Raw genomic sequence first — 13,493 nt, forward strand, 5'->3', positions numbered from 1 at the left:
TGGCTTTCGTGTCATTGATCTTCAGGCAGTCACACTGTCATGATCTCCTGATGGCAAAGGCAAAAAGGCTTTCTCTCGTTGAACGTGGCAGGATTGTTGAGCTGCACAAGCAAGGCCTCTCGCAACGCGCCATCGCTGCCAAGGTTGGACGCAGTAAGACAGTCATTTTACATTTCTTAAAAGATCCTGAGAGTTATGGGACAAAAAAGTCAAGTGGTAGACCCAAAACAATTTCACCTGCACTGAGCCGCAGGATCCGACAGGTTGTCCGTGAAGACACAGGTCGATCCTCGACCCAAATTAAGGCACTTACTGATGCTGACTGTAGCCCTATAACCATAAGACGTCATCTGCGAGAGAAGGGCTTCAAGAACAAAAAACGTCTTCAAAGGCTACGTCTCCTCCCACGCCACAAACTTGCCCGTTTGGAGTTTGCAAGGGAGCACCAAACATGGGACATTGAAAGGTGGAAGAAAGTTTTATTCTCTGACGAGAAAAAATTTAACCTGGACGGTCCTGATGGCTTCCAACGTTACTGGAATGAGAGAGGAGATCCCACCGGAGATGTTTTCTACGCGGCACAGTGGAGGAGGCTCCATCATGATTTGGGGTGCTTTTTTCCTTCAATGGGAAAATGGAGCTTCAGGTTGTCCAGGGGCGTCAAACGGCGACTGGCTATGTGGACATGTTGCAGCGGGCATCCCTCTTGACTGAGGGCCCCCGTCTGTGCGGTAATGACTGGGTCTTTCAACAGGACAACGCTGCAATTCACAACGCCCGCCTGACGAAGGACAATCCAGGAGAATAACGTTGCTCTTTTGGACCATCCTGCGTGTTCTCCTGATCTAAATCCCATTGAGAACATTTGGGGATGGATGGCAGGGGAAGTTTACAAAAACGGACGTCAGTTCCAGACCGTGGATGCCCTTCGTGAAGCCATCTTCACCACATGGAGCAACGTTCCCAGCAGTCTCCTGGGAACAGTCGCATCAAGCATGCCGAAACGAGTGTTTGAAGTGATCAACAAGAACGGTGGGGCTACTCACTACTGAGTCCTTTTTTGACACTTTTAGTTCTGTTGTAGGTTTATTTTTGGGCTATGGTCTTAAACTTTTGATCAGCTGATGAACAGCCTGTTTGAGTTCAAATGCAGTTTTCAAGTAGTCTCTTGCTCCTGTTTCTTCTTTTGGCATCTTGAAGCAGTACTTACAACCCTTACAATCCACCAGCGCGAAATGCGAGTACTTGCAATGTTTCCCCCGGTCTTAAGATTTTGTTCAAGAGTGTATGTGTATCATGTCTCTGTGTTACGATTTGTCTGAGCCATAGCACAGAGAAATGCCATTTTTGACTGAAATTGTGACGATTGGGCACAAAGGGTTTTAAAATAACTTAATTGCCTCCATGAGCAGCGTATCACAGCCTCTGCTGTTGCTGCAACTGCTGTGTTGGTGAGCAGGCCCAATCAACAAGCCAAACTATAATAACTAACTTCCTGGCTTGCACCCATCCTTTTCACCTCACACAGTATCTTTGCCCCACATCTGTCACGTCATGCCTCCCCTTCAACTCTCCTACCCTAAACCTCTATTCCATAGTCAAGATTTTGAGACTTTTTTTAACCTGATGCTCCATTTAAGAGAACGTGGCTCTGACGTGGGTTGTTCCTCTGTTCTTTCTGTGTCTTTAAACAAATCTGCAAGATAAATAGAGGACAGCGATTTCTATCTGGTTGGAAGAACCGGGTCAGTGAGCTTAGTGCCTGACACTGTTTTTCTCCATGTCGAAATTAGAGTGAATGGGAACACCCAAATGTAGGATTCCCCCTTTCCAGTTGTCAGGCCAAGAGATAGGAAATCCAACTATAAAGCAAAGAGGAGAGCAGACAGGCAGCAAGAGGGAAGCTGGGCAGCTGGAAAGGATGCAGACAAAGAATCAAGCAGGCAAACAGGCAGGGAGGTTGAGAGGCCGAATCGCCAGCAAGGCAGCACGAGAGGCAAAGAAAGCCAGGATAAGAGGTTTGACAGGACTCGCTTTGTTTGTCATTCATGCTATCCTGCTCATCCCCAAAGCCCCTGGCCGGCCCTGTGTAATAAACCCGGACATGCGGCTTCATTCATTCATCCTCTCTGGCCCCAGTGTGTGTTGTAATTGTGCAGCCTGTTGACACGGTTCATAATGGTCCTTAAAGAGCCTGGCTTCTCTCAACCTGACAGCTCTCAATTGGACAGCTACCAGTAATACTGACAGACTGACATACACAAACATACAGCGTAGCTTAAGTTTGCTCTCGCCTCTGCCCGAACCAATGAGAGGGCTCAGGGTGACTGGCCCAGTGTGTGTGTGTGAGAGAGTGGGTAACAGAAAGGGAAACTGAGCGTAGTGTGTGTGTGTTCTGACTGTGTTGATATATTTCAGCACAGTGTGAGAGATGACCTAGTGTGTGTGTGCGTGTGCGTGTGCGCGCCAGAGAGCAGTTAGAGTAGGCTGATGATTAGCCAGGCTGAGCAGGGCAGGGCTCCACTGTAGTATGACCTAGCTGAGGGGCGTCTGTCTGGGCCATGCAGCACGTGGACGTAGATACTCACTGGGGGTGGGGTGGGGGGTCGGCTGCTGGGGGAGAAGGGGGAAGGAGTCCCCTGTCCACCCCTACGCCTCCCAACCTCCAGCCTCCCCCAAAACAAAAGCTCCAGATGGTAAGAAAGCCACCAACCTCCCTCATCCCTCACCCTTCGCTCCCCCTCCCTCAACCTTTGTCTGGAGGCCTGTCCCTTTGTTTGCGGAAGAGAGACCCCTGAACGGATTAACTCTTTGCATTCCAGCCTCTTTTGTGTTAAACAGCCAAATCTAAGACCCCAACCCTGCCGCCACCCCAGCCCCACCCCCGTTGTCCCCTCCTCAGCACCTCACTGGGGTTTTCTTCCCTCCTGTCTCTGCCTCTGCGGCTGTTTCCTGTAGGACGGCGTTGGTAGTTGCTTGGGGGAGGGTGGGGTGTTAGGGGTGGAAGGGGGAGTCTGGTGGTGGGGGTCACTCATCCACATCTGTTGTTATGGGTGGAAGGATAAAGAAAAGGCTCAGCGAGGGCTGCAGGTGTTGATTGTGTCATTAGCTCCCTCTCTATTGGCTGCTGCTAGTTGTCTCCTCCTTATCCCAAAATCGATTTCTTTAACCAGTTTTCACTGGATGGCCGCTGAACCCTCAATAAACAACCCCCCCCCCCCACAGACACAAACACACACACACACACCATAACACATAAAACACACACATAAAAACCTTAGCACAACAACAGAATGTAGAGGGATCCTCTGTGTGATAGCCTCTAGCTGAAATTCTTGTTTGTTAGGGGCAGAGAAAACAGAGAGAGTACAGCCGTCCTCTGCTCCTAAATATCTGTAGTGCTCCTTCTAAACAGGACAGTCTTCTCCACCTCTTTCTCTTTCTCCTTCTCCTCTACTTGCTTGCTTATCCTTCTTTCCTCACAATTTTAAGATCGGACATCGGACCATGTCAGCCTGGTAGTTGCAGTTCCAAGTCAGAGATGGGCCATCGCTGGCAGTGACATCTAAATAAAATCCAATATTAACACTAATGCAGTCAGTTCAGCTAGTTTAAAAGAACCTGTTTGTTTCTGTTCCCTTGTTAATGAACTATGTAACAAAACAAAAGTCAGAGTAACGGGAGGTTTTCCTGTTCTTCTCACTCCTCTAAATATACAGCCAATTCAAATCCAATCCAAGTCTATGAGAAATATGCCAATGCAGAGATAGGCTAAGATACCTGCATGTCCCCTTCCAATGAATCTCATCACTGCATCAATCTTATCTTAACTTTTGCCAAACTTCTTGAAGAGGTTTAGAAGAATTACGGTTTGGTCATATTATAAACATTATATACGTATTACATATATTATAAAAGCAGTATTTTAGACTAAAATCAGTTAGTTTTATGTCAGTTCCTGCGGTCAGTTGCTTTCCTTAGCTCAACTTTGACAAGTGAACTAGCATTGATGACCAATTGCCAACCCCGTTGACAGCACTGATGTCTGAAGGAACAGAGACTCGGGGGAGTCCAAAATAGAATTAAAACTTCAATTAATAGCCGAGTCTCAAATAGCCGCCTACCCCTTTTACTAGCCTGGTGTGGGAACACATTTTGACAAATAAACGCAGGTCTCCATTAAATGGTGTAAGTCCGAATGTGTCCATTCCTTGATTATTTTAGTCTGTAAGCGACCACCGATCAAAAGAATCAAAGCAGCTTTTCAAAAAAATTTGGGTAAAAAAGTTGTGAATCCTGTCATGTGAAGTCCATTGCTCTCTGTCTGCTAACTTCTGCCACACTTCTCTAATCTTGCACGATGTTGTTGGGTATGTTTGTTTTTGTTATGTTGCTGCCTACAAATAAGAGCTAGATCAAATGAATGACGTGTATTGGTATTATTTGATCATTTTTACACAAGTTACATTCATACTGTTTGAAATAAATAAACTGTTTCATAGTAGCCTATTTAAGTTTTGTGCAAAAGGAATTAAAGGCCTGTCCCATATGGACGCCTGTCCCAAATATAGGTAGGGTCAATTCGCTGATTTTATCAAATAAAAGCCTGGGTTATTAATCAAAGTTTTACAGTAAGTTAAATTAGCTGTGTCTCACCATGCACTTTTATATGATATTGTAGCCAGTCATGAGACAGTAGGAGGTGGTACACATACTTTTGCTGAGAATAATCATGTTAACTTGCTGTCCGGTTAGGGTTGCCTTCTAGCGCGAACTGTTTTGAGATAACGTGCAAATTGATTTTGCTCTGCCACTTTCCTGTGTGACCGGGCAATGTGTCTTTGCCTATCCAGATGGTCTCTCAAATCTCCACCTTGTACCTGAATGCAGGAATATCCTTCACCTTCATGTGTGAATATCAAAAAACTTCACTGCATTGTTGGTTCCCCTTTCCCCTGTCAGTCTTTCTGCGATGGCTGTTACTGTAATTATTAGCCACAGTCCAAAGGGAGTGTTCCTGATGGCGCAGTGTTGTTTTTTCCTGCTTGCTGAATGCATTGCCACCAGGAGAATAGCTAGTACTTGAGTCAAGGTAATAAAGACAACTGGAAGGGTTGTGTTTCCCTCCTCCGCTCTTTGATGGCAGCATTTTGTCCCATTAGGAAGAGACTGTTCTGATAAGAAGAGGAGACAGCATGGTTGTCTCTTTGTAACTTTATGTTTTTTTGGACTCCGTTTCTTTCACTCATGCTCTGTCTGCCTCCTTATCTCCATCTGTCCCCATCTCTGTCTTCATTTCTATGTGTATTTCTCCCTCTCCTGACTCATTGACGGACTGGCCAAAGACGCACACAGGATTACCATGTAGACCTGCCACAAGCAGCCTGTGTGTCTGCCTTACTGTGTCTTTGTTTACTCTCCTTATTATAATGGAAAAGCACATTGTAACCACCGGCTTTGCCAGACCACAGTTAATTGCAAATAATTATCATGATGGCATTTAATTTTAGTAATTGTCTTCTTCTGGACGGCTGGACGCTAATCCCATCCTTTTCTGTTCTGGATACAAACTGTGTGTGTGTGTGTGTGTGTGTGTGTGTGTGTGTGTGTGTGTGTGTGTGTGCTGACAGTGCATGCTCATATTTTTGTACCCCTCATTTGAATGAATAAAACTGACTCTTCAAAAGTAAGAGCGGTTAAAGTTTCCTTCCACACAGAAGTTGTGCGGCTCTACTACCCATAATACCATAAAGAGCTTCCCATGATGAGATGATTAGATTGAAATGATTAGATAATTGGATAGAAAATTTAGTATTACAAGGGTGTGCAGAGTACAAGATTTCTTGCAGATTGCTGGTGCTAATTAACCACGAATGTTGACTTCCCAGATGATTTCCAGAGATTAGTGTCTCTGAAAAGGAAGCGACAACAACTATGACATAGGCTTTCCCTTTTAAATGTGGGTGGGATTGTCAAATAAGAGCTAACAATGGTCCCATCTAGACTTTACCTGGATTCAGTCCCAGTGACACATGAGATGGTGCAGTAGATGGGAATGAGCTGAATTCCTCTGATTGCACCCTGACCACTGAAAATCTTGTGTTCAGAGAACCTGCTTTTCATTTGTACAATATTAGTGTAATTATGCCTACTAATCCAACACCTTCTCATACCTAATGGCTCCTTTCAACTACGTTTCTTTCCTTTCTAACTCTAAACACAAGACTGTATCCTGTGTAACCTAAAATCATATCAGAATAATGAAAGTCTTGGTTTCTACATTTAGTCTCGTCCACCAGCGATCCTGCTTCAGATTATATGCAGAGACACAGAGAATGAGATTTCCCCGCGTGGCTCAGACTGATGCAGGTCAGCTGTTCAAATCGCAATATATTTCAGACTCCACAGGCCATGAGATGTAAGATCACCTTTCTCCTACCCCTGCTCCTGTACCTGGTTGTGTCTTTTCGGTAGCAGACTGTAACCTGCGTCTCATTTCATTTCCCTGAGAGCTGATTGGATTTGCGATGATCGCGCCTTTTCACCGCGGCTCGTGTCTGACGGAGCAGCAATCTCTTTAACACCAACCGATAGATATGATAATGTACACTGGCTTTATTGTCAAGTGACAGAAGGTGTTCACCACCGTCTTTGCACTGTTCCTTTTAGTCCCCTGCTTTTCTAGAGGGGGACCCTCAGTGCTCGCTGATCGCCTCAGGGCACGGACTCTGTCTTTTAGTCTTTAAATACTGTAACACAATTTCTATTGTGGCTCATACACTTTGAGTGGTTGGTATTGTGTGCTGAATGGTTGACATTTATTGTTAAATATTCTTTTCTTTTTTTGGACACCTATTGTTGCAGTCTTGTTTTCTTCATACCCTCAAATAAGTGTAGTGTAAGTGTGTAAATAAGTGTAAATCAGGCATCAACATTGTTTTATAATAACTGGATTTAAGGGATAAATAACACTAAACCATGAAAAATAAATGTCTTGTTCAATGAAAAATGACCCACATGTGACAGGGAGCTGGTGAGCGATTCTCCGACAGTTATGGGCGATCAGCTAATATTTTCTGCTCCATTTCGCAGTCTGTCGTATCAAGTGTCACAGCTGTTCCCAACATCAGCACAAAGGATGCGAAGAACAGGTTATTTGTGCCTTTAAATGGCAGCAAGAATTTCCTCTCATGACTTCAGCAGTTCTTTTTTGTTTGTTGATACACTGTCTATGAAATCAATATCTTGAAGAAGGAGAAGTCGTGAATGTAGTCCAGCTTAGCAGGTACTTCATTTCAGTGCAGTAATTAAGGGTCCATTTGGAGTGGGACCTGGCGGCCTCTTCTGCCCTGGAGGAGTGGGGTTGGTCTAATTAACTAATGTGAGTATGGCTGATTGGGCAGTAAGTAACATAATCACAGCTGATTGGTCAATAACCTGCAGGTCGCTGGGGCAGGCTGAGAGGAACATTTGGTGACCTCTCCTTCCTGGATAAAAGCTCTCTGGAGCTGAGCTGCAGGCTTCAGGCTGGACTGTAGGACTGTGTGGTGGCTAAAGTGGTGGAGGGTTCCTGTTTCTATATGGCTTTTTAATAGGACATGGAAGCGAACCGCAATACTTTGGAGTGCTGACTGAAATGTGTTGTTGAGTTTTGAAAACAAAAGACTAGTTTATTAATTGATAAGCTGATCAACAGTGATCCTTTAAAGCAATTTTTTAAGCAAAAATGCAGTTGTTCAAACATGGACATATGCTGGTTTTCTCAGTCCTCTATGATAGTAAACTATATATAGCTGGGTTTTTGACAGTTGGTTGAACAAAACATGCTGTTTAAATATGTAAACTTGGGCTTTGGAAAATTGTGATGGATATTTTTCACAAAACAATTAATAGAGAAAATTAGATTTATCACAATATTGCCTTTTAACACTGCTGTCACAGTTGTACAATATTGACACAAGTCTCCCAGAGTGCTGTGATTCACGTACGTTTATGTTGCTATTTAATCGTCAGCACCCAAAAAAGGCTTGTGAAGGATGAGCACAGAGTAACACTTTTAATCCACTACTGTTTCAGAGGTGTTTAGCTTGCTTTGCACAGAAAAATGTGCTTGTGTATCTTATTCAGACAAGTATTTAAACATTTCAGACAATTCCTAGCTCAACTTTTTAATTATCCAAGTAGATTTGTTACACCTCCATCAGACTACATTCACTCATGTTACACAAACTTCACTCCATTAGGGAAATGTAACTGGATCCACATCAGAAACACACAAACCATGAACATAATATGCCTTTGGATCACACCGTGAGGTGTCTAACTGCTGTCGCTCTTTTCTCCTGTGTGCACAGTGTATTCTGGGATCTGTACTGCGCCGCCCCGGACCGGAGGGAGACATGTGAACATTCCAGCGAGGCCAAGGCTTTCCATGACTATGTGAGTGAATTTAACCAACCCACCAGTTGTGTCCGAGGTGCACAAATAAACACACATCCACCACTTGGACGAACACGCTCACACATGCTTGTGAGCACATACAAGCACACGCAGAGTGTGTATCAGAGGGAAGGGACTATTCTTTCTGTGATAATGCTGCTGGTTCTTGTTTTGACATGTCTGGTCTGCCTGCTGCAGCCTTACTTCTGGATGGGACAGACGTCTGAAATAGCAAGCTTTCAAAAATGGAGCACCTATGAACGCCACTTGTATATTTTATGGGAAAGCCTTAGACTTCCATCTTTGAATTTTTTTAAAATCTAATAAAAATATATTCATGCCATTCTGCTATAAATCACACGATCAGCTGTAATTAGATAACAGTTCTACTAAAACTAAACTAAAATCTGCCTTAGCCACATAACGCTGTAGCTCATCTGCTGGACACACTTCCTCAAACGCTGACCCATGACCCCTCAGGTCTTAGCAAAACTGTCGGCCTGAGGTGAAAGGTCACGGCACTGCCTGGCTATTCATTGGTCCACTCAAGGCTTCAGGAGAGGTCAATGCACATAAAGCAGCTGGCTGATCACACAAGCACATTAACACACACACATTCACAAACAATCCATATACACATAGGACACATTTTAGAGCTGGACCGGCTTTGCTAGTTGTGGCTGCAGGGCGATGAAAGGTCAGGGTCCACGGCCCCCTTGACCCTCTCATCTTCTGAAGAGTTGGAGCAGTCGATCAGTAACCTATCGAACACACGCGCGCACACACACACACACAGAGCTGGCTGGTGTGTGAGTGGATCGACTACAATTGAAGGTCTTTGTTGGTCCAGCTCTCATTATTGCAAATAGCCATATTGTGGTGATTATGGCCCTCATAGACGTAACTTTCTCACTCTCTGACAGTTTGGGATTTAAAAAGGATTTCTATACTTAACCTTCAACGTCTTCCTTTTTGGCTTGTCCACACCATATTAAATATTTGCTCTGTGTTGCCTGAGACATATTTGACTAAGGATTACATGGGTGTTAGGATGTTGACCGGACAGACTGCTTTAACTACTAGATTATCGTTCCACCTGGGCAGAAGTGAAACCTGAAATGGATTAGAGGCGGTATTCTTACCATACGCTCTTCATTCAGGCTGTTTTAGCCCATAGCCAGTCACCCATTCAGTTGAACTCTCTTATGAGGTTTGACAGCGAAAGTGTGAGCGCTTGTCAGTTGAACAGATTACATTTGTTGTGCATGTACTATGCATGTGTGTGTGGGCACGAGTTGATGTGTGTGTGTGTGTGTGTGTGTGTGTGTGCATGTGTTGGACCACCATAAGATTAATTACATGGTTAATTAAACCTAGTAGTTAATTAAATCTGACAACTGTGTCTAATTAATCTAAATGCAATATAATTTCCTACACCTTTCTCCAGAGGTAGGCCAGCTGGATACCTGCATGTCAGCTCTTTAGCGGCTCTGGTTTGACAGGCTTGGTCAATATATGGCTGAACGGCAAGCTTCAAATCCTGCGGCTATAATAGGCGCATTTCAAAAGTCTGTGTGTTTCAGTCTCCGGCTACATAAATCAGTGTGACGACAGTCAGGATCACTAATGCTGCTGTATATTTTTACAGTGGGAATAAAAATGTAGACTGAAACTGTAGTGTAGGAATTGATGTAGACTAACTATGTGTGTGACCTTCGACCCGGCTCAAGTTCAGGAGGTCAGTGTGTGTATGAGATGTCTGACTGAGTTGTTGGTGACGCATTATTAACATTTTTAATTTAAGAATTGGTTGTTAGCCTTTGACTCCTTAAGGTGCAGTTTTCCGTTTTTAATTTCCACCTAACATAATGGTTGGAAAAAAAATCATCCTCTTTTAACTCTTCACTGAAGCTTTATGATGTTTTTTCACTGAGTGAAATATTGAAATCCAAGACTCAAATGATTTTATTGTTTCAACAAGTGGAAATATTCGACATATCTTGTGCACTAAATCTTCCCCCATCTCAGACTCATATATATTTGTTCTTTTTGAAATTTAAAATAAAGTTATGTGTCTCTGAACGGTGTTTGGCTGCACAGCATGAGCTGGTAATGACTGACCCAGGGGGCCCCTGCTTTTTAGTGATGCTATTTTATAATAAAGGATTTTTTCCCCTTTGATTTGGTCTATTTGTTGATTGTAAATGCTGGAACCTTAACCCAAAGTGACAGTCAACAGGAAAGCATGACAACAAAGTGTGTGTGTGTGCACAGAGGGTGTGGCAGAGAATCTGACAGTTAAATGCAGGAGTAGATGTGTGTGTGTGAGCACATGTGCTTTTGCGACTGTGTGTGTCTTTGTGCGTTTGTGTGACAGAGAGGGGGAGAGAGTGTCAGGGTCGAAGCGTGTGAATCCCCAGGGTGATGAGGGGTCTGTCTGTCTCTGATTAACTCTGGCTCCTTGGTCCCCGCAGACCGACGGCCTGATCAAGTCTCTATCACGGCCCCTTGCTGATAACGGCTCCCTCATTCCCCCAAGTCCCCCCGGATCACAGAGTGAAAAACAACACGGTTCCCAAGAGTCGCACGCACTCTGCTCTGTGTGTCGTTCAGCGGGAACAGTGAAAAACGAATGTGTGCAAGATAAATGGGATCTGTGTTTGTTTTTATTTATGTTTTATTAATTTATTTTTTTCATTTATAGTCTTGTTTGGTAGCTATGCTATGAGTTTGTTGTGGGTAACAAAGAAACAAAAATCAGCACTGCGCTATAAAATTAATATTTAGAAAAACAGTTTGCTTATTTGTTTCCTGGATCTAATCTGGTTGCTAGGCGACATTGAGCCAGAGTACAGTCTTCGTTACAGATTTGGTTTTGGCTCAGCACAGTTTGGCTCAATTTGGCCCGGTTTGAAGGCACCTCTTACTCAGCCCTGTCCTACTGGCCCCCATTGTGAGCAATGATGTCGACTGTGTGGACTCTCCAGTTTGGGAAAGATAATGGAATATAATGTGCTAATCCTCAGATCTGGGGACTGGTTGACAGCTAATCCAGGGGAATGTGGTGGGATTGGAGCCCTGGCCACACTCCCAGAACTGCAGGCCTCTGACTAGCTGGATCGCTGGTTGGCTTCACCCTGGGATGGTGAATGCGCAATCGTAGCCACTCCAACTCACGCGTCAACACTCGCACATGCAGGCACGCTTCTGTGCATATCACACACCCACACTCATATGCAAATGAATGCACACAGTCAAAGTGAGAGAGATGATACTGTATCATAAAGAGCTGGAACAGCCTGAAGTCTTGTTCCTCTGTAAAGTAATTTAAGTGGTCTCTCTTGTCGTCTTAATTGTTGAAGTTGTGTTGCTGTCCTTCCTCTTCACATTGCCTTTTAATCATGTTTATTTCCTAAAAGAGATCCACACATCTTATAGTCGTCTTTTCTGCTGGAATTTGGATGTTCCTCAAAAGACTACTTTGTTGAGGGAACGTGTTTGATTATAAGAACATGGCACGTCTTTAGTAACTCAATATGAATGATTAAAGGACGCAAGCTTTGTGATGAAGAAAGCATATGTATTGACGAGCGAGCAGGCGCGCACACACACACACACACACACACACACACACACACACACACATTCTTGCTCACATTAAAGGCAGGCAGAAGAATGAGTCTCTGTTTTCTCTGACACACACACACACACACACACACGGATTCACTTGCAATTGCAGACAGTCTTTCAGGAAGTGATACACTCAGCCTTGTTGTTGCAGACATTTTGCTTTGCCCCAGCCAGAGGTCGCAACCCCGAACATCTGTGATTCATGCCAATCTGGGTTCACTGCCTGCGGAGTGTCGCAGATTTAGTGCCACAAGTGCGTCATTCACATCGCAGAGCATCACTGAGTCCATGCAGCTCTCGGCTTATTGATGAGATCTGTCATCATGATGGTTTGAGATGGAGGAGTCAAATATGGCCAGTGAAACGTTTTCTTTTCAGCATCACACCTTGTCCAAAAATAGATCACATCAGGAAAAACTAGTATGAATACAGTTGTGAATTTGATCTAGTTCTGAAATGATTATTCGAAGGTTAATGATCAAGCCTTTTATTGTTCAAGTCTTATATAAAAAATGCCCGAACATTCACTGCTTCCAGCTTCTCAAAGGATGAGGATTTGCAGTTTTTGTCTGTTTTATGTGTTTGTAAATTGTAAAAAATTTGAGATTTGAACATGTCATGTCAGGGCTTTCTTAGCCATTTAAAGACTAAATACCTAACAATTATTTCCCCTGACCAACAGGCCAAAGCTTGAAGATATTAATTTTACTATCATGACAACAAAAGGAGCAAATCCTCTTATTAAAGAAGCTGGAACTAGCAAATGTTTCCCATTTGTGCTTGAAAAAATGACTCAAATGATTAATCAATTAATCATCAAAATGGTTACCGATTCATTTTCTGTCAATTGACTAATTGTTTCAGCTCTTAATCAATTAATCTAAATAAAAAGGATAATGAAAATAACTTGGAGTCCTCATCTGATCCGTTCCCAGCATGCAGTGTGCAGACAGTAGATAGATGGAGGTTGGCTGTTGCCTGGGGATCCTTTGAGAGGGTTAAACATTTGTCAGGCTGGACCACAGTAACAGGTGGCACAAGGGGAGGAGCTGCACTCTGTAAACAACCGTTGATGGCCAAGTCTTTGTCTGGACTCTGTGTGGGATTTTGTGTGTGTTTGTATCTCCACAACTCCCTGCGTTGCCGTACCAGGTGCTCACCGGCCTAATTTTAACGCCGCACGTCGCTGAAACCCTTCCTTCCCTTTCGTAGCAGTCTTTGTCTCTGTCCTTTTATTCAAACACAGAATTTACTCATCCTGCACTGTTTTTTTTTTTTTTCTCCCCTGCTTCAATTCCTCTCAGGTCTTTTTCACCGCCAACACCCCCACCTTCACCATCCTCCACCCCCCAACTCTTTCTTTCCTTTCCTCTCTGTTCCACGCTGTCTTTCTTATTCCTCCCCCTCTCGCCTTTTTGCCTCCC

General features: G+C 43.8%; 1 protein-coding gene across 4 annotated transcripts in view; it reads left to right on the plus strand.

Moving 5' to 3' along the window:
* The window catches only part of ssbp4 (single stranded DNA binding protein 4), a 105,104-nt gene that overhangs the window by 33,839 nt on the left and 57,772 nt on the right, over positions 1-13,493 (plus strand). For all 4 annotated transcript variants that reach the window (XM_046048564.1, XM_046048567.1, XM_046048565.1 and 1 more), the window contains exon 4: positions 8,355-8,439. In XM_046048564.1, coding sequence (XP_045904520.1) covers positions 8,355-8,439 — 85 coding nt within the window. The remainder of the gene's footprint in view (positions 1-8,354; positions 8,440-13,493) is intronic.

This window comes from Micropterus dolomieu, linkage group LG05 (genome assembly GCF_021292245.1).
Source record: "Micropterus dolomieu isolate WLL.071019.BEF.003 ecotype Adirondacks linkage group LG05, ASM2129224v1, whole genome shotgun sequence".
Classification (NCBI taxonomy): domain Eukaryota; kingdom Metazoa; phylum Chordata; class Actinopteri; order Centrarchiformes; family Centrarchidae; genus Micropterus; species Micropterus dolomieu.